The sequence below is a fragment of the Bidens hawaiensis genome, unplaced genomic scaffold (assembly GCF_021521415.1).
Source record: "Bidens hawaiensis isolate Kalapana, Puna unplaced genomic scaffold, B.hawaiensis_p1.1 tig00026900_1, whole genome shotgun sequence".
NCBI classification, from domain to species: domain Eukaryota; kingdom Viridiplantae; phylum Streptophyta; class Magnoliopsida; order Asterales; family Asteraceae; genus Bidens; species Bidens hawaiensis.
Genome location: NW_027494342.1, coordinates 197,464 through 219,861, shown reverse-complemented (window position 1 = coordinate 219,861; position 22,398 = coordinate 197,464). Strand labels below are relative to the sequence as shown.

The following is a 22,398-nucleotide window of genomic DNA, read 5'->3' as shown; positions in this document are numbered from 1 at the left end:
GTTAGCGGCTGTGGTTTTCTGAATTTTATATTCTCTGTAGTGAGAATTTCAGCGAGAGTCTTTGAAAGAGGAGTCCAATTGCTGGGATCTCTGTTTGCGGGTCCCGCTTTGTTCTTGTTGCCTATGAGGGATCTTGCATCAAATGGTTTTGACACTTCTGCACTTGGCTGAAGCCTTGACCAAATAGGACCTTTCGCCTGTCTATTAGGTCTCGGGTTTTGAAATTCAACTTTAAATTTTTGTTTCGGGTTATCATTCCTCAACGTTTTCTCAGTATTGGCATACACCTTTGCCGCAGTCATAAGGTCGTCCCACTCTTTTGGCATTCCATCTCTGCCAGTAAGTGTGCAGACTAAATCATCACATTTGACGTTTCTGCGGAAGGCACCGCGGTGCATGTCCTTACTTATCTCACCAATGTTCAGACTTTCATCGTTGAACCTGGTGATAAAATCTTCTATGGATTCATTGTCACGGCGGACGACATCCAAAATTTCTGATTGATCTCGAGTATGTTTTTTCTGTTGGCTGAAGTGTTGAGAAAATTTTTTCACCAAATCGTCCCAACTAGAAACTTCTCCATCAGGTAATTTTTCAAACCATTCTCTTGTTGCCCCTGTTAGTGTCAATGCGAACATGTGACACCAGTATGGGAGCGTCCAACCGCTAACACCCCCACCGCAATAAAGTTCTGGAGATGACCACTTGGATCAGTCATACCATTATACTTACCCACCGATGTAGGTATCTTAGCATTAACAGGAAAGGGTGCTGTGGCAATGCTTGCTATGAATTTTGATTTTTCGGCGAAGGCCGCGGGGCGGTATGGTTTAGTAAAGTCTCGTTCCGCATTGCTATGATATTCGGTATGGCGGACTATGTCATGCGGACGGCTGCTTCTTGCCTGAGAACTCATCCTACTATCCCCGGTATACATACTGTAATCTCCCGGGTGGTAGGATGAATCATAATCATCAAACTCGTCTAAGTAAGATGGTATCCGCATATTTATGCGAGGACAAGGACGCAACTTCGGAAGTTCACCAAATCTGGTTCCATTTGTTGACTGTAACGGGTTTAACTTCCGCGCACTGTTGGTGGAAGAGAAGGAGATCCCCTAGGGGATTCCTCGTAATCCAAAGTGCGAGCGCGAAGTTGCTCGTTACGCTTTCTTCGCTCGTATTCAGCCACCAAACTTTGTTGTTGCACGTGGAGCCACTCTTCAGGAGTCAAGGCTCCTCTGGACCTGGAGTTGCGCCTATGAGATCTCGCCACGTCAGAGTCACCTGAATCATTTTCTAGATCTAACGCTGACCGCTTTCGACGAGTTTCTTCCGTAATCCGTCTGAGATTACCCAAATTAGAACCTTCCGGTGCCGAGGCCCGTCCCATATCTGGGGGGTGGTACCGGTTGGTGTTATGACGTTCTCTAGGGTAAAACCTCCAGGTGTTACGTTAATGTTCCGTGACCCTGGAGCTGTGACTCGCTCAAGAGTATGGTCACTTGGAGTCGTGATGCGTGCAAAAACACTGAGACCCGGAGGTGCTTCTCTGTTAGTTACACGTGACTCAGTTGCAGGGGTTCCCGTCGGCCCTTCAGGAAGTTTACTCATATCAAACGAACCAAAAAACCAACGAAAACTATTGCTGTTCTAACACAAATCACGGATGGCGCCAATGAAGAAACACGGATCCACTCCCCGGGTATGGGTCCTGGATCCAATGAGTCCACAGGGTACAATCTGATAATTACCACACGACACGAGTACAACTTCCCAAAGTCCAGTGACCGGAACCTGCAAAACAGACACCGTGAGTCTCGTTACAGGAAGGACAAGAGGGGGGTCTTCCTGTAACCACCCTCCAGCATGAGAATCAGTAACGTTCGTAGTGAAGAAAGTACTGAAGTACAAAGACTAAGTGTAGTCAAAATATAGGTGAGTGAATGTATACCTCATACCATTTGACAAGATATTTATAGCCGAAGGATGATGGAAGATGATTGGAGCAGCTGTCATCTTCTAGAAGATCCTTGATAACCGCCTAGACACGTGTCCCCATGTGATAGGTTGAGCTATACGTCTCATGTGCAGGAGTATAACAACCTGGATACGTGTCACCAATTGATAGGATGGATTGCACCCTGGCCATGTGCACGGTTATAACAACCTGGCCAGGTGTCCTTTGCTCATTGGTTAATATGTCACGTATTCCTCAAGTAAGAATCATGAGTCTTCTTCTAGAGGGTACTTGAGTGATAACAGCTGTCCCGCAGGCATTGTCTTCCGATTGTTTAGGCGGACAGATGTCCTATCCTACGGATAACTTTTGAGGATGCCAAGATGCTTCCGCGTGTGTTATAAGGATGTTCTCCCTCAATTGTAACATGCGGGTGATCCATGGGTCCCGTGGGTGGCCCATATGGGGATTCTCTATGACCCGCGGGCGGTACTTAAGGATATTTGGGTCTTTTTGGTACCCCACCTCTACAAAGAGATCAAAATAAGATTCATACAACACGAGCTAGCTATTATAAACCCGTTACTTTACTAGGCACCAAAAGGTTTAGCAAAATTTCTTAAAATCCTGGTTTCATATCAATTCCTTCAAAAACAAAATAATAAAATTCATAAAACACAATATAATAACTTTAACAAGCACCAAAAGTTTAGCAAAACATAATTTCCTAAAGGCCTTGTTTATACTTAAATTGTGTTTGGTCCAAAAATCTGACACGAGAGCGTCACAAATGAGATAAATTCTTTATAAAAAGAATACTAAAAATATAATAAATTATACATAAAAGCTGATAAAAACAAAAAAAAAAGTGGTTTTTGGTTCAAATCAAGAAAAGTAAATTATTTTTGGAACCAAAAAAAAGTGTTTAGGAACCATAATGGTCCAAATCAAGCATGCTAAAACCCTTGTTTCATGTCAATTCCTTTGAACCAAATCAACTAACAGGTATATGTGATTATAAACTATGATATATAGCAATACCTCGCCTGATGAACCGGATTGAGTAGACTCCGTATCGTCTTCCTAAAGAATTACAGCAAATAAATTAGAATAATAACAACAAAAATGAGAATATCTTAATTTTATGTTACAAGACAGACTAGCTATAACCCTATGATTAATCTGGGAAAGTTAACGTACAAATGAAATTAACGTGCTAAACATGATAATCAAGTAGAGTAATTATGTAATTACATAATAGAGTAATTATCATAGAGTAATTACATAATTACTCTATTGTATATATAATTACTCTACTTGATTCTCATGTTTAGCACGTTAATTTCATTTGTATTTGATCCAAACCCTGATTAATCACCAAATGTTATGAAAAGCATGACATTAAAAAACCCGTGTATTGCAACCAAATCTATTAACATGTTTAATACCTCTTCTGATGACTCGAATTTAGTAGACTCCGTATCTTCTTCCTAAAGAATTACAGAAAATAAATAAATTAGAATAATAGCATCTGATCAGTAAACAAAAAATGTGTTACGTGCCATCCAAGATACATTCAACATAAAACTTATATGTGAATATTTTAAAGGTGATCATGATTCTGTTACGTGCCATCCAAGATACATTCATGTTTCCCGTTTATGTTCCACTTTCATGCATATTAGTTTTAGTTGAGTTTTAATATTTACCAAATGTTGTAATTGTGTCTTTATATAATGGTCTAGGATTTTAAATGATGCCACTCTAGGAAAATTAAGTTTGATGGCGTGGTGTCACTCGGCTTTCGGTACTTATATAAAAAATAAAAACAAGTATACGGTACTATAAAACACGTAAAATAAATTACCAGTTGAGTCTTGTATTTGGATTTGCGCGTTATACCAAATGATATCTCGACATCCCGTACGTTTCCAATCACTCTTAATTGCCACACAATTGTCTTTTGAGACTATGTAGTGTCCTTTAATATTATTGTGTTTGAACAAGAATCTATTACACAAGAAGTTTAACTACTTTTAATTTATTTAAGCATACATCTTATTTGTGAATCTTTTAGTAGATTGAGTCTGAGAAATTTGTCTCTACTATTCAATTTGAGTACCAGTTTTAAGTTAAGTTCAAGTAAGTTTTATGTAAGTTTAAGTAAAATAGTGGGCTTTCTTTACAACATTTGATATCGTAAAATCTCTTAAACAATAAAGGTTTGGGGTTCAAACGAGCTGAGCTGTTCGCGAGCTACTCTATCACAGATCAATAAAAAGCTCGAAACAAGCCGAGCTTTTTCAAGCTCAAGCCTGAGCAGAGTCTCAAAAGCTCTTTTAGCTATCAAGTCGAAGCTAAAGCCCTTGTGCTCTTTCTAACTTATTTGTACTAATTTCACAGTTAACCGAACTCAAGCCGAGCTTTGGGTCGTTTAAGATTTTTCTCAAAATATATAAAAAATAATTAAATTTATATATAAATTAATTAATAAATAGTAAGCGAGCCAGTCCCATGCTAGAAAAAAAAACAATTCATAAGCTCATAACAATACTCATAAGTCAAAACAAGCGAAGCTCAGGCCTAATCGACCTCATGCTCGGCTCGTTTACACCCTTATAAATGGATCATAATAAACAAGTACATATTACAACATGAACTTCAATCTCACAAAATTCACCACTCTAGTATTGGTTTAGTCCACCTATATACACCCATCGGACATTAGGACCCCAACAGCTAAGCTAAGGACCAAGTAATGGGTATAATATATAATGTTAAGAACATATATATGTTTAATGTAACCATTTGAGTATAAGCACGTGTGTTGTACTACCCAACATATCTTGAAAGGTAGAAGATAGGCTGTCAATTTTACCCGAAACCCAACCTGTAAAATCACGTACCTGAACCCGAACTAACCCGACCTAAAAAATCCGAACCCGAAAAAAGACTAACCCACACCCGAATTGAAGTAATTCGGGTTAGTTCTCGGGTTTGATTTATATGATTTGGGTCAACCCGAATAAACTTTTATTTTTGAAATTAAATATATTTTTAGGTATATAAAGTTGCCAGAATCTGATCCTAATCGACTATGTCATTCTTACTATTATGAATCGATTGTTTACTGCTAATTTATGTTTTTCGTTTATTACTAATAGCAACCGTAATAAAACAACCAAATCACTCCGATTAAAAAGGATGTTGGTTCAGAATAACACTATACAATCAAGAATTATATCATTTACAATTTAAATATAGTGTTGTTACACTTAAAAACAAAAGCTGATCAATGTGACATGCATATAACATTTGTAATTATAAACATATGCTAACTCATAATCAGAGAATCTTAGTTTTTTGTTTCCGTTAACGAAAGTTAAATTCTTGTGAGGTTATGTTGATCAGTTCTTCATGTACGTAATAGAAAATATGGATATTATGATAAACCTACAACTAAAACATACATGTCACAGCAGAGAGAGAGGCCATGACTGATGAGAATGATCCAGACGACATGATAGTCAGCTTGGTCGAGTTCCCCTTTAAGATGTATATTAGTGATGGGGATTAGGGTTCTTGAGAAACCGAATAATATAGAGGGAGAGAGGCTCACGAATTATGTGAGGGTTTAGGGTTAAGTTATGTGATGTTAATTAGTCTCTCCATATTTATATACATCCAAGGGGAAACCCTTGATTAGCAAGAAAGGGTAATTTGGTCCATCAACAATTACCTAGCTAATTAATAATAAGGTATAATTTAATTAACTTTGATCTATTATAATATAAATGATCATGTAGGCCATACATAAATATACATATCCATATATTTATTCTTACATTCTCCCACTTGGTCAAATAATCATTTATTATGAGCATTAGATTAGTCTGCAGATTTTAACACTCATTTTAGCTTTAAACTTAAACTGGAGCAGAGAAATACAGTCATTGAATTGAACATCAGCTCAAGACCCCCATTAATCATACTGCAGTCCTTGTTTAAAACCTAAGTAGTTATGATCAAAATTATATAAGTAAGCCCTTCAAATATTTGATTTGTATAATAAATTTGTCTATATGTCATTACGCATGCAGAACATATTAAGAGACATACAAAATCAAAACTGAGGAAATGTTATTAAATAAAATGTAAATAAGTAAAATATGCAATTAAATAAGGTCTTCAGTAAATCCCATATTAGCAACATGTTCTTCAAAAACTTTAGGTGGGAGACCTTTAGTCATCGGATCCGCTAGCATATTATGTGTACTAATATACTCAATACAAAGTTTATTTTCCTCAACTCGTTCACGCACGAACAAATACTTTGTATCAAGATATAAACCAGCTCCAGTCGAACTGTTACTATTTGAGAAATTAACGGCAGCTGAATTATCACAATAAAGCTTCAATGGTTTAGAAATAGAATTGACTAATTTGAGCCCAGAAATCAGATTTTTAAGCAACATTCCACAGCAGGTAGCATTATAAACAGCTATATATTCTGCCATCATGGTGGAAGTAGTCGTCAACTGTTGCTTATGACTCCTCCATGAGATGGGCCCGCCTGCTAACATAAAGATATACCCCGAAGTGGACTTCTTGTCATATTTGCATTTAGCAAAGTCAGGATCAGAATAACCTACCACTTCTAAATTGTCACTTCTTCTATAAGTCAGTTTGTAGTCTTTCGTCCTTTGAAGATAACGAAGTACCTTCTTAGCTGCTTTCCAGTGTTCAAAGCCAGGATTAGTCTGATAACGGCCTAACATTCCAGAAATATAAGCAATATCTTGACAAGTACAAACTTGTGCATACATAAGGCTCCAGACTACTGATGCATAAGGTATCAATCTCATTTGCTCCTTTTCAACCTCTGTTTTTGGACATTGAAATGCCCCGAAAACATCTCCTTTAACTACAGGAGCTGCAGTTGGGTTACAATGTTGCATGTTGTAACGAGTAAGGACACGGTCAATGTAGGCCCTTTGAGATAATTCTAAGATTCCTCTGTGTCTGTTTCGGTGAATTTCGATGCCAATAACATAAGAAGCATCTCCGAGATCCTTCATGTCGAAGTTATGCGAGAGTAATCGCTTCGACTCATGCAACATGTCTAAACTATTACTTGCCAATAGAATATCATCTACGTAAAGGACAAGTATAGTAAACTTACTCCCACTCATTTTGAGGTAGGTGCATTGATCCACTTGATTCTTTGCAAAACCTTGTTTCTTCATGACTTCATCAAACTTTAGGTACCATTGACGTGATGCTTGTTTCAACCCATATATTGACTTCTTGAGCTTACACACTAGATGTTCTTGACCTTCAGGTTTAAAACCTTCAGGTTGCTTCATGTACACCTCTTCGTCTAAAGTGTCGTTAAGGAAAGCAGTTTTCACGTCCATCTGATGCAGCTCTAAATCAAAGTGAGCTACTAGGGCCATAACGATCCTTAATGAATCTTTTCGAGAGACAGGTGAAAAAGTCTCTTGATAGTCAATTCCCTTTTTCTGAGTGTAGCCCTTTGCAACCAATCTCGCTTTATAGCGTTCAACGTTCCCATTTGGATCAAGTTTTGTTTTGAACACCCATTTACATCCTACGGGTTTGACACCGTTGGGCAATTCTAGCAAATCCCAAACGTCATTTTTCCTTATGGAATCAAGCTCATCAATCATCGCTTTATTCCATTCAGAAGACTGATCACTGCTCATGGCTTCATTATAAGAGATAGGATCATTAAGCTTTCCGGCGTCAGCTTCAGTCAGATACGTGACATAATCATCAAAGTTAGTAGGTCTTCTAGACCTAGATGACCTCATGAGTTGATTAGCGGGGTTCAGCATTGTCTTGGTTTTGAGTGTTTGATGTGCCTTCATTTTCTGTGATAACGGGTTCTGAGTGTGGAGAAGGTGGTGCAGAAGGTTCAATTGCATGGGGTACAAGAGGAATCGCCGGAGTTACAATAATCGACGAGTCTCCCCCCGCATCTTGTATTTCTTGCAATCCTTCATAAGGGTTAGTACTGCTCCCACTGATCTTGTAATCCTCCAGGAACACGACATGCTTGGTTTCTACGATACGAGTGACATGGGAAGGACAATAGAAACGATAACCCTTTGAATTTTCAGGATACCTGATAAAGAAGCAGGTAACCGTTTTAGGATCAAGTTTCTTTAGGAAAGGGTTATAAAGTTTTGCTTCAGCAATACAGCCCCATACTTTCATATAATTAAGACTCGGTTTCCTTCCTGTCCAAAGTTCATATAGAGTTTTAGGGACAGACTTAGAAGGAACTCTATTGAGTATATGAACGGCTGCTTTTAAGGCTTCAGTCCAGAGAAATAGAGGTAAATTAGTGTTGGCTAACATACTGTGTACCATATCCATAAGGGTTCGATTTCTCCGTTCAGCGACACCATTTTGCTGAGGAGTACCTGGCATGGTATATTGGTTCACGGTCCCATGGCCCTTACAAAACTCATAAAATGGACCAGGGGCCTGACCCACATCAGTATGTCTTCCATAATATTCACCTCCTCTATCTGATCTGACAACTTTTATTTGACGATCTAATTGTTTTTCAACTTCAGTTTTATAATCTTTAAAAGTTGTTACACCTCCTCTATCTATTGTTTTTCAACTTCAGTTTTAATATAAGTATGAATGGGGTAAGTTTTACTTTTTTAAGCCCAATAACCCAACCCGATATAGGATTGACCCGATTAACACCCGCTACTCATAATAGCAAACCTCCTCATTGTTTCACTATGAGAGTTGTAAGTGTACAACGGAAGAGGTTGCTTATTATCCAATACAACATACAATCCAACTTATATACTTTATAAATTTTTTTAAAGAATTTTACACACATACGAACCGAGTCCGAGTCGGCTCGCAGGTCAACTCATTTATTTTAAAAATTATATATAATTATGATATTTTTTACACATATTCATACACATTACAAAAAAATAAATAAATAAATAAATAATCCACACATACACAGTAACACAAAATATGGGGTCAAGTACACACATACAAACCCATAATTCCAAATATTAACATATATCATACCTAAAATCAAAGCATATAACGTCTATTATAACTAATATATCATGTAATAACATCTATTATACCTAAAATAACATGTATAACTTAAAATGCCAAATTTTGGACTCGCCTGTACTTTAGTAACGGATCGAAGTAGCAGATGTTGTAATAAAGAAGATGTGGTGACTGATCACCGCTAGCCACCGGTTGTTGTCGAGAAAATGAGCCGTCGGCGGTGGATTAAGAACCACCGGTGTTTGTAGTGAGAAGTTAAGTGTATAAACTAATGAGGAGTACTAACATATAAATAAAACAAAAAAGTAGTTGTGTATGTGCGAGTAAACAGTAGCCATCGGATTATTATCTCCATCAACGGCTGGATCTTCTTGAATTTAAAGTGAACTGGTTGGTACTAAGATTCTTGTGGGGTTGCTTTCACCCTTCAATATGCTGGTGTCACTTTACTGTTTTATCAACTTTATACACAGAGCTGAAAATCTTGCATTTATATCTTCTTGAATTTAATTGAGAGGGTATACCATTCAATATCCAGCTGTTACATTAATGTTTTATAAACTTTATATAGAGACCTGAAGAATCTTGAATTTAAACTTTAAAGTGAGACGGTATACCCTTCAATATCCTTCTTCACTTCATCAGATTAGATAACTTTTGTTACCGGTACAAATAACATAAAAGAATGTAACCAACGTTTATTGGAAAAAGCAACCCCAAATATTTGAGACCAAAAGCGATTAGCAGTCGATTATGGTTTTCTCTATAAACTTTAACAAGTCAAAGAATGTCAAAAAAACCTCGCGGACCTTGCTTTTGACTTGGAAATTTCTCTAATGAGCAGTTTCACACTACTCCCATTGCTTTGAATTTGGTTATGGTATAACCCAGAGTAGAGTACTGACCGTCCCAACATCCGGAATGACAGATACCCATACAAGTTCGGTGTCTGGTCTCGCATTTTCATAAAATCCGGCCCATGGGTCGTGTCAGGTTATGTCCTAACGTCCGAAATGACCAATACCCATTCAAGTCCGGTCTTCGGTCTCGCATTTTCATATGGGTCTGATCGGGTTATGTGCGGGTCCCGGGTCAGATATTGTGCTTTGTTCACCCATATTATATATGTTAAAATCTCAACCAACCCATATGAAATTTTGACACCAATTTACTTCTAACCTCTGTGAAAGTTTTTCTCGGATCCGTAATTAATAGGGGGATATGCGATGACCAAAATATTTATTCGTAACATTTTGGCTATTTATCACTTCAAAAAGAAGTGTGTGCCGTTAAATTTTGCAATGTTAAACACAACGGGATAGAAAGTAATAATTTACAAACGTGCATGAAAAACAAAGAAGAAAGTGAAAATGTTTCAAGTCTTTCTACTCAACACATCTCAACGTGTCAATCACCAACTCTATGTAAATAAAAATGCTCTTAATTATCTTATATTTGATAACGCTTTAGCACCAATCAAATATCAAGAGTATGGGGTGTACCACAAAATGTATAGGTAGGCTAACGTACCACAAAATGTTATCATACAAAAACGTACGCAAGCAATTAAAATTAACAACGATATGCATAAACGTAAATAGTCACGCGATCTAATTCATTTACAATCAACTAACTCATCAAAGCATGTTCATTATTTCATAATACATAGGGGAGGGTTATGGTACAGTAGTCACTTATCGTACATTACGTACGTGAATTACGCTCAAGGTTAAAATCCATAGATACGCTCAAATAAAAATCTAACCAAGCTCATTTGGAGGGAGTATATTCAACCCTCACCCGGCTCACTGAGCTGGAAGAAACATATGCATAGGTGTTATGAGTACGTGTACATATATATGTTTGTATAATAATTGTATGTATGTATACTCGTTAGACAATTATTACATGGTCTTATAATTACTTTGCCACATTATGCTATGTTCTTTCCATTTTTAGAAGGCATGAACAAGCCACATTGTTAAATTTATTATTTGGTGTTATTCACGAATCACGAGTGATTGTTCTTTACAGTTTTAGAAAGTGCAAAACACTATCAATAAATCCATTCTTGTTGTGACTTGTGAAACTCAGTTGGATTCGGTATCCGATTGTGAAATCAAATTCTTGTTTGACAAAATAAAAATGCTGAATTTTTGTTCATGTTATATTATGCCTTTTGAGATTCAAGAATTTCGGTTACAACTTTTATTATTATGGAATGGTTTATGGATTATTTTTAAAACGAGTTCGAACATTGAACTGGTCGTCTTATCGTCTAGTGGTCGGACGAGAGATAAGGAACAGACAGCCTCATAATTAGCTTAATAATATATATGAATATACAATTTAATTATAGTTATATGTAGTTTATAAATGTTCTAGGATCATATTAAGTTACTGTCACGCTTAAAAGCTTGATGACATGGTATCACTTAGTTGTCAGATGCTTAACTACCAAATAAAAACGAGTATTAAATATTATATGACACATAAAAATTTTACTGGTTAATTCTTTGTTACTTGTGTCTACGTCTTATATGCGAATCTTTTAATTTGATAATGATGAGTAGATTGAGTTCGGGAAATTTGTTTCTACTATTAAATTTGTCTACTAGTTTTACAAGTTCAAGTAAAATAAAAGAAGTTTAAGTACTATATTACTATGAACACGTTAAAGACATTTAAAAAACTCCAAATTTCAATTTTCCATTAAATTAAAAACATTTAGTTTAAAATCATTAAAAAAAACTTACGATTTTTACCCACAAGGCTACAACCTCACCCATATTTTCTAGCACCATAAATAATCATATCATATTCATGCCTTCCGTAAAGAAAAAAAAATAAGAGTAAATGACTTAGGTGGGATTGTTAAATTAGGTAAACTGCAATAAAGTAAATGACTTAAGATGATATAGTCTTTAAAATGAAATATACTTGAAAACTCACGGAAACTCTAGCACAGACCATGTTTATTTTATTAGTAGCTGTCTACAATAAAACCATATAAAACTCGTTTAGAACATGATTAAAAACACGTTATAACTACATGTCGAACTGAAGAACGATTCATACGCATGTTGCGACGGTTGGTAACCCTGTTAAAACGAACGGGATTTTTTAGTTAAATTCTAGTGCGGGTTATCTGGGTCTAGCCGAATTTGAGAATTTCAAACCAAATGTTTGATCTTGAGTTCGGGTTAGAAGTTTAAACGGTTTGGGTAATTTCTGGTCGGGTTATTTCTGGTTGGGTATCGGTATTCAGGTACGGTTAAAAAACACAACCCTACTACAATCAATTGAATACTATAAAATTCACCTTGTGATAAAATTAAACTGAAAGAAAATTAGCCAACACTAGATTTGACCCATTACCTTGGGCTTTAGCCCCCCCAAACTTAGGTTTGATTAGAGGTGAAAAATAAGTTCAAAAACGTTTTGAAAATCGATCCGAAAAGTTGACAAAACCGGTTTCAAACATATATTGTTGGCTTAGATGACCGGTATGGGATCCTAGCCAGATCCGGTTTGACATAAGCCGTTTTATAGTCATTGTTGCCGAAATAACTCTTTTTGCACTCGTTGCATATTGGTATTAATTAGATGTGAAGACGTTAATCTTGAATTTAGAAGATAAAGATCAAACGGGTTATAGATAATTTTTGGTGAATTATTTATTAAGTTTTTATATTTTAATTAGGAATAAGATTTAAGATTTAATTATATTTATATTTATTTTGTTTCATGAGTTGAGTCTAATTAGGAGTCTTGGTGAGCAACTTGTTAGTTTTAGTATAAATAAATGGTTAGGTGTATTGTAATTTGTGTGCTTGGTTTTGTAATAATAAAAAGAGTCAAACAAATTGTCCAATCTCGTGTTTGTGTGTTCAATCAAAGGGCCTGATTTCCAACAAGATGTGTTGTTTAATCAAACCACTCTCTAGTAATGGCATCCAAATATGATGAATCACAATTTTCCAAAGGAGTTGGATCTTAGTAAACCAACTTAACCATTGGTGTTGCATCTTCGTCAACCAACTTAATCATTGGTGTTGGATCTTCACCAATCACATACTTCACCCCTTGAAGGTGAACTCTTGAAGATCTAACAAGAAACACGCGAGAAAGAAATAGCAATGGGTTTGTTGGTCCTACTTAACGTTCAAGAACTTGATAACGAGGAAGAACTAGGAAACAACACTGATAACAACTAGACACCAAACAACGACGATGGTAATTAATAAACAACCAAAACTACTACCAAAACGACAACAACGATGCCTATTTTCAATTAGAAATGCCAATGTTTATTCTTTTTAAGCTTAAGAATGTATTGCTAACGATTTTCTTAATTTCCAAAATTATAAAAAAATAACCGGTTTTCTCAAAGCTGTTTCAGACCGGTTCGGATTTAATATGATGTTAACTAATTTTTTGACCAAGTCCAAACCGGTTAAAACATAGCAGCTAAAAGTGGTCCTGTTTAAAAAAAAACAAAGTTATGCACCTCTCATTCGCTCTACTATGGTTACTCCTAATAACTCTTTTAATGAACACTTACTTCTAGATGTGAGCAATAATCGAATTGTTAACCAAAAACGACAAAACTAAATTGAAATTAACCGAAACAATTCATATTTTCACATAATTCTAGCTTTTATACATCATTTCAAGTATTTCTTGTTTTATACCTCAATTTCATCTACATATACCTCCACATGTATTTACGCATTCATTTCATCATGTATTTATAACAAAAGTTTTTACCCCAAGTTTAGTTTCAGTTATTAACCAAAAGTCCAAAATTAACCTAACCAAACCGAACCAAAAACCGACAAATTAACCGAAACAGTTAACTAAAACCCGACCGGTTACGATTTCAGTTAAAAGCCGATAACCAAACCAAACCGAACCGAAAGATGCACACACTACTTACGTGGCGTCAGTGAGCACAAAAAAGTTTCATACCGTCCTACGTGGCATCGGTTACTATTCTATTCCTCCCATACACTCATACAGACATACAGTCCTACGTGGCATCAGTAAGCACAAAAAAGTTTCCCGCTCATAATAATTTGTTATAACGATAACAAACTTCCAGCTGTCATAACTGATTAACTGCCATCATCACACACAACACAACCAAACGCTCTGTTCACTTCATCTTCTTCAGGTACGATCAATTTCATATATGCTACTCGAAGCTTAATTGACGCTTGTTGTTGAATTCATCGCACTGACTGATATTTGTTTATATATATCGTTGTGTTTTCAGTGTACGGAATACGTTACGCATCGATCAGTAATCAGTTCGTGCTCATTCTCTACAGGTACGATCTGTTAATTGTTGTTTCTCTAAGTTTCGAGTTGAATCGCACTGAGATTTACGTGGATTTATGTGATTTCAGTGTACGGAATAGATCGAGTTGAAGTTTTACGTACGGATTAGTTCGTTGTCCACAGGTATGATCTCGATTTGATGTTTATGTTTAATCGCAATTGAGATTTGAAGTCGCGTGTTGAATCGAACTGAGATTTACGTGTATTGTTGCGTTTTTCAGTGTACGGAATTGATCGAGTTGAAGTTTTACGTATGGATCAGTTCGTCTTCCACAGGTATGATAGAGTTTATGTTTACGTTCAATCGAATTGAGATTTGAGTGCAGAATGCATTCATGACGAGCTCAGTTTCAGTATTATGTGCTTTAATTGCTTAATTCTGCTTCACTATATGATCATTGAACATTTTATTGTTCAAAGTTTAATCTGAATTGACTCGATTCTTATTTATGTTGAATCGCATTGAGATTTACGTATAATGTAGTGTTTTTGGAATGCGGAATAGATTTGTGACGAATTCAGTCTCAGTGTTGCTGATTTTAGATATGTACGTTTTCATGCGATTTGTTGGATATTATATATGTGAAGAGGTTTAATTGCTTGATTCGGCTTAACTATACGCTTTGAATTAGGTTTTACTTAGTTTTGTGGAGAACTTGTAGAGTTATAGGTTCTTACTGCTGATTTTGATCGATGCACCTTTTATTGCTAAAAGTTTAATCTGAATTGACTCAATTCTTGTTTATGTTGAATCGCATTGAGATTTTGGTATAACGTAGTGTTTTCGAAATGCAAAATAGATTCATGACTTATTTAGTCTCAGTGTTCCTGAGTTTAGATTTCTTTTTGTGCAATTTGTTGGATGTTATATACTTCATGAATTGCTTGATTTCTGCTTAACTATACAATCTGACTTATATGTATAGTTGTTAGTGTGGTTAGTTAGTGCATCGTTTACGTGTACATTTCTGTTATATATATGATTTGGAGATTGTACATTTAGTTAGTGAGTTTGTTTGATTTAGCTTCTTATATGGAAGGCTTGCTTGTATTCATTAAAGTAGTACAAACCTAACTACAACAGTTAGTGATTTACCTGTATTGGCTCGCATACTTACATTTTATTTGGATCATTGCGCCTTTTTGTTGTTCAAAATTCAATCTAAATGGCTTCATTTCTTGTTTCTGTTGAATCAAATTGCAATATCTGTATACTGTTGTCATTTCAGATCTCGTTTCGTTCATTTAGTTGTTTATTATAGATTCATGATTTTAATTTCTTGATTTTGCTTCATATGCAATGTGATTTATGTTCTATGTTTGTTTTGTATAGATATTACTGTTTATTTGGATCATTACACCTTGTGTTGCTTAAAGTTCAATCCGAATGGCGTCAAGTCTTGTTTCTTAGAAATATTGTTCAACTCAGTCTAATGTCATTGTCTCTTATGTTTTAATTCTTTGCACATATACATTTAGACTGCCTGTTTTGCAATAACAGTAAAACTATGTTTTAGTCTCTTGGAGCTCTTTAATTGGTGTCCTAATTATTAAAAACTGTTAATTCAGCATGAACAATCCATGTTAAATTAGACTTTAAGACTATAGTTTAATTTACCAGCAGCAAAATGAACTTTTTTAGGACATATCTGCAACACATATTCAATTCATCATTAAACTCATTACTCATCAATAGAAATGTCATACCTTCATGCTTTAAATAACATTTTCATTGAGCAGATGTGTTAGAAGAAATGGATGATCTATTAAGTATAAAATGATTGAATGATATATTTACTTTCGAGTCAGAAATGAAAATTTTGATAGGTTTTCTTCAACTTTTAACAATCATTATTATTATTTCAGAATTATTCGGGTATAAGGCAGTTTTTCAAGTGTTAAAAGAATGTCGGAACCAAATAAAGATAAGAAGTTGGAATCAAATACTAAAGGCAAAGAGAAAGAAGTGACCACTGATAGTGATTTTGATGACACAAGCGATTCAAACGACAGTAGCAAGAGAAGAAGTGCAGTGCCAAAGGTTTTTGACAATGCTATGGATTATTTCTCTCATAAAATGACCCAAGGTGTTGCAATCAAAGAGCCTGTTGCTGGCAAAAGAAAGAGAGACCAAGGTGGTCTAAAGAGGCAAATTACCCTAAAATCAGAACTGCATGTGATTGGTATGAGGTTTGATGACTCGGACTCTGAACCGTCAAAAGTTGATGCTGCTGCAAAAGGTAAAGGACAAGTGAAAGAAGAAATTACTGATGATGTTTTCAGTGGTTCAGATACTGATTCAGATGAAGCATGTAAAAGAATGAAACCGGGAAGTAAAGATGACGATGATGATGGCAGTGATGATAACGATGGTGATGGAGCGGGATCGGGAGCAGGAGCACACGCAGGTCTCCCTGTGCAGGGCGTACAAGTTGCGGGAAACTGAAGGAAACATGTGAGGATTGAATACCACAGTTTGATGAGCATTCTTTCAAGGTATATAAATCGTTTCGCACTGACATATTTTGTTTCTTTTGATAACTGAAGTACATGAAAGGATTGTCTAGTATGTTTGTTCATTGATGATTTTCTTGACACGGATTTGCGATTTTGCATTACCAAATATCAGATTTTAGCTAAAGAGTTTTAGCCTTTTAATCAACTGTTGCATATGATTTTGATTTTCATAAGAAAATGAGTTAAGGTAAGTTAGTCACAAGGTTAATTACCACTTCTATATGTTAGCATGAAAAACTCTCTTTAAATTAGATAGAATGAAATGTTTCTGTAAATAATAGTTTAGAATTCAATACTTAATATTACTGATTTAATTGATGTTGTAAGATCACATCTGATATACAAAACTATTCAAAATCTATTACTTAAGAGCCTACACATGACATATTATATGTTTTTATTTATTTATTTGAAAAAAAGATTCTCAGTAAAAATACAATATTTAATCTCATAAAGTTTGACATGTATCTATATAGTCAAATGTGTGGTGTAAGTTTACCGGAAAGCTGGTGTATGTTATTAAATAACCGAATAACGTGTGCTTATTTAGAAGGCGATTCAAGCTCGGCTTATTTTAAGCTCTATATCCAAAACTCGAGCTTGACTCATGATTAAATTTTCAAGTTCGAGCTTGATTTGTTTGTTATGTACTACATATTTAATTTATATATATATGTATAACATAATATATATATTGTTTAGTTTAGTTGTCATAATATATATAGTTATTTTATCTCAATAATTCTAGTGTCAAACTCAAGATATGAGAGGTAATAAAAGATTATCGAGCGGTTCACTCATGATCTGACATTACACATGACATTTTTGGAGTAAGATGTATTCAATTCACTACGCCTTCCTTGTTTTGTTGGTTGGTTTTAGGAACACGAGAGAGTAACTAACGTTGGCTGGTGAGTAATATCTTACGAATTAACCCTCAGCATTACAACATTAAGAACAAAGAAGAAAATGTCATTTTTTTTCTTGGTCACCAACTGATAGGGAATATGAGATGACTAAAATATGTATTCTTAGCATTTACCTTTGGTTATTTCGCTTCAAAGAATGTGCCTCGTTAAAATCTTGCAATGTTAAACACAACGGGATAAAAATTACATCTCTTTTAAACATTTATCATGAGAGCATTGGACCAAATCACAAAATAGCTCTAAGTTATGAAATTTTAGAAACGTACATGAAGTACAAAGAAGAAAAACACACATGGTCAAACTCACCTTTTGATAAAATCAAATAAAGTTAAGAAACATAAAATTAGTCAACATCAAAATTTAGCCTGTTAGACCTTGGGCTTTAGCCCCAAAGTCAGGTTTGATTAGATGTATAAAAAAATTTCAAACTCTTAGAACTGTTTGAAAATCAATCCGATCAATGGGTAGCATAACCGGTTCTAAACCTAAACGACTGGTTCAGACCGGTATGGGATCTTAGCCGGATTCGGTTTGACATAAACCAGAGCCACTTTTGCCCAAATTAATCTTTTACGTCTCATTATAGACTTATAGTTAGGTATTGGTTGTGTTGTTTAGTCAAACCACTCAAAAACCTCTCTAATCTCTTAAAACTTGAAACGCTTTCAATAATGGCATCCGAATATGACCAATCACAATTTTCCATACGTTTTGGATCTTAGTCAACCAATTTAACTATTGGTATGGATCTTCACCAATCACATACTTCACCCCTTAAAGGCGAACTTTTGAAGATCGATCGAACAAGAAACACATGAGGAAGAAATAGCATTAAGTTTGTTGGTCATGATCCTACTTATCATTCAAGAACTTGCTTATTTATAGCCATTTTTGCAAGTCCAAACAGGTTAAATTAAAAAGTTAAAAGTGGTTCGGTTAAAATAACAATATTAGCCACATGTTGCTAATAAATATCTTTCCCTACTGCTTACTACTGTAGGCACAATATTAGCCACAATGCCAAACCAAACATTACACTTTCTGGGGACCAAGGGGATATTTATAAGGTTACAGTTACCAAATTCACTTCTCTTCTTAAAATTTTGATTTGATTCATAAAGCGGGACATCGGTAAAAGAAGATCCCGGGCATGCTAAAAATATTAGAGCGAATCAAAAAAAGAAGATTTCCAGGAACACGTCTGCAATGTCATCTCAGTTGAAGAGCATGGAAGATTGTATGTACTCAAGAATTGACAAACTGGACTCGTTCAACAACAGTCTCTATCCGGCTTTCATAACAAAGTAACATCACATCAAAAGATGTCTCGTGTGAGGTACCCATACGCCTCGCCTCAAATCACGACGATTAACCAATATTTGTTAACTAATCATTTTACCAATATAAAATTTATAACATGAGTATTTGCTTCTTTACAAGTAACTTCCAAACTTCAACTTATAATTCAACAAAGACATCACATATGCCATTTGGTTAGGCCAAAGGAAAACAAAAGGAGCAGCATGTTTTAATCAAAATGTTAAAGCAGTTTTAAAGTATGTTAGACCGGTTATCCAGGCATAAGCAACTATACCAACGCGTGACTTGACATTCTACGGTCATGGGTGTAAGAAACTAATTAGCCAAACCGTGTAGTCGGATGCGTTCTTATTAGTTCACATCTTGGATAAGTATTTTTTGTGAAAAACAAGCTAGACATTTTATTCCTGGCCCGTTACAAGAAAAAATCAACTAGAACACCAGCACAGCCAATTTATTCCGAGGAACTCGGTAGTACAGAGTCAAATATACCATACGATAAGCTGGACATGCATTGATAACATAAAGGGTTTTAAGACAATCTAAAGGGAGCATTGATACAGAACCATACATTCTAAGGCGTGACACACGAAACTAGACGATGAACGTACAGTGGTCGTCGTTGATAACCCTTTCGTAGCCGGCAATAAGAGATCTGGCATTGTCCCTCTCGCTGCAAAACAAAATTTTAAGTTGATTTGAGTATTAAAAAAATAATAACAATAAGAAGCATGAAAACTGTGAAAAGAACAAGGACATATTTCTTTTAACAGAAATAAAGAAACATACTATTTCCAGCCAGCGGGCAATTCGTGGCGGAAGTAGCGAATAGCCACGCCAATCCTAGTCTCGCAGCATGACAAATGATGTTCATCCAGGCCTCCATTGGGCCAGCCAGGTCGGTCCATGATGGCGACTGCTTCCTTAATTCGGTCATATAGAAGAAGTGGAAGCACAGGGTGAATCACTAGACACATGCATTTGAAGTTATAAGATCAGTGAGTAATCATATAATTAGAATTGCAGCAAGCATTATTTATTTTTTTACTAGCCAAAAGAACGGAGATTACCTTCAGTATCAATTTTATTCACCTTGGCATTAGAATGGAGAGCGCCTATCTTAGCAATTAACTTGTCCTGTAATCAGGGGAATTATAACATTAATTAATTAGATGAAGTAAGTAAGCCTACTAAATAATCAGAAATTAAAATACTTGATAATGTATTAAATATATAATGTTAATAATCTTACGCGCTTCTTGTTGGTGAGTGAGATCTTTGGCTTACTAGCAGCAGCCTTCTTCCTGTTCCCCTTGAGATGAGTTTGGGGTGGTGAAAGACGCATATTGGCAAACTTTTCCTCTACCTGAGAAAGAATATATATATATATATATATATATATATGACACATATATGATTAACAATATATATTGATCATCAAAAAAAAAAGGACATCTTATTGAAGTTTCTTTTCTTTCTTTACTTGAAGTCAATCATGTTGTTATTAATTTAATAAAAATTAACTGCAAAACAAACAAAGTGTTTTCTTTTATGATTAGGTATGTAAACGAGTTCGTTTAGCATTAAACTTGTTCACGAACTGGAAAATCTTGTCTGTTGTCCGTTCGTTAAGGAACTGAACTTGTTCCAAGAACGCAAACGAACTTGTACTATTTAAGTTTTTAATTTTGTCATTAACTAAACCGCCAAACGTTTACAGCCCCCACCAGTTATGATGAACAATATATATATAATTCATAGAAACACATATCTTCTGTTAATTATTATTATTATTATTATTATTATTATTATTATTATTATTATTATAACCTAAGCAGACCGATATCTGAGATATCTGTTATCGCAGTGAGATATCGGTGGGATATCATTAATTTTAATATCATGTAAAATTCATATATATAGCAATTTAACACCAATAATTCAGTATAGTCTCCTACCATGAACAAATTAACCTTTTGCAAATTGTAAAACACCAACAATCGTAGCAAAGTAAGAATTAATAAAGACTTATAACACTAACATTGAATACTAAAAGTTAATAATTAAGACTTAAAAAACTAATATGGGGAGTATCGGTGATATATCGGTCAAATATTAGTCGAATATCGGTCAATATCATTGAAATTATCGGCACCGATAATCTGAACCGATATTTTAATTTATATATCGCCAAGGACCGATAACCGATTTGTCACTGATATATCGGTGATATCGACTGCATAGATTATAACCCTAGCTAGCTAAGCTAGGCTTAAACCCTAACAAGAGACAGCATAATATATAATTATGCATGCATAATACATAAGCTGAAACAGTAATAATAATAATAATAATAATAATAATAATAATAATAATAAGTGTTGTTACAGCAACGTGTTCATCATCAGATGAGAAGTCGTCATGATCGGGCTTGGAGTTGGACGACGGCAGAAGGCCTCTTCGGTAGGCGCTGAAGAACAAAAAACAAATCACCATTAATTAGTATATATATATATATATATATATATATATATATATATATGCTGCAAGCAAAATCAATGTGTGTGCTACTGTGCTTGGATCATCGATCTACTTACTTTAGGTACTTGAGAACCTTACGAGCCATGCCGATGATGATCAAGTCAAGATATTTACGAAAGAGAGATAATAAAATAATAATAATAAAAAAGGTAAAAAGGCGGGTATTTATAACAAAATCAAACTTTCTTTGCGGGTTTGTTGGATTTTAATAATCCAAACTTTTTACCGTTGATCAGCGTTGAGCCGAACTTTGAAAATATACCACAATAGTCCCAACTTTCAAACTATTGGCCGGCAACAGGCTTTTCATTAACGGGGTTAGATCTCGTTAGTTTTTGCTGACGTGGAACTACTTACATGGATTTTTTTTATTTCTTATTTTTTATTTAGTATTAAGTGGATTAACCAAGCAATACTAAATAAAAAATAAGAATTAAAAAAAAATTCCATGTAAGCGGTTCCACGTCATCAAAAACTAACGAGATCTAACCCCGTTAATGAAAAGCTTGTTGCCGGCCAATAGTTTGAAAGTTGGAACTGTTGTTGCCCTTCCACTTTTCTATTGTTATCACCCCCCCCCCCCCCCCCCGGACTTTCACAATTCAATACTTTATTGTTTTATAAGTGTTTGATGTCATTTTTGTTCGTATTTGTTTATTTCCGATTATGAGACGTTTAAGTATTTGTTCATTTACATTTGGTTATTATT

General features: G+C 35.1%; 1 protein-coding gene across 1 annotated transcript; it reads right to left on the bottom strand.

Annotated features, from left to right (window-relative positions):
- Positions 1-19,325: 19,325 nt before the first annotated feature.
- On the bottom strand, positions 19,326-20,493 carry LOC143574362 (uncharacterized). The gene is made up of 4 exons (XM_077059006.1): positions 20,401-20,493; positions 20,219-20,285; positions 19,938-20,115; positions 19,326-19,821 (listed from the first exon to the last, which is right to left on the bottom strand). The coding sequence occupies exons 1-4, from the start codon at positions 20,491-20,493 to the stop codon at positions 19,743-19,745; spliced, it is 417 nt and encodes a 138-aa protein (XP_076915121.1). The 3' UTR covers positions 19,326-19,742.
- Positions 20,494-22,398: the final 1,905 nt, after the last annotated feature.

What these genes read in the sequence shown, in the direction of transcription:
- LOC143574362 (XM_077059006.1), bottom strand. Translation starts at nt 20,493, where the DNA reads ATGCGTCTTTCACCACCCCAAACTCATCTCAAGGGGAACAGGAAGAAG. An exon ending in GAATAAAATTGATACTGAAG is followed by an intron (nt 20,116 to 20,218) that starts GTAATCTCCGTT and finishes GCATGTGTCTAG; the next exon opens with TGATTCACCCTGTGCTTCCA. An exon ending in TTGCCCGCTGGCTGGAAATA is followed by an intron (nt 19,822 to 19,937) that starts GTATGTTTCTTT and finishes TTTGTTTTGCAG; the next exon opens with CGAGAGGGACAATGCCAGAT.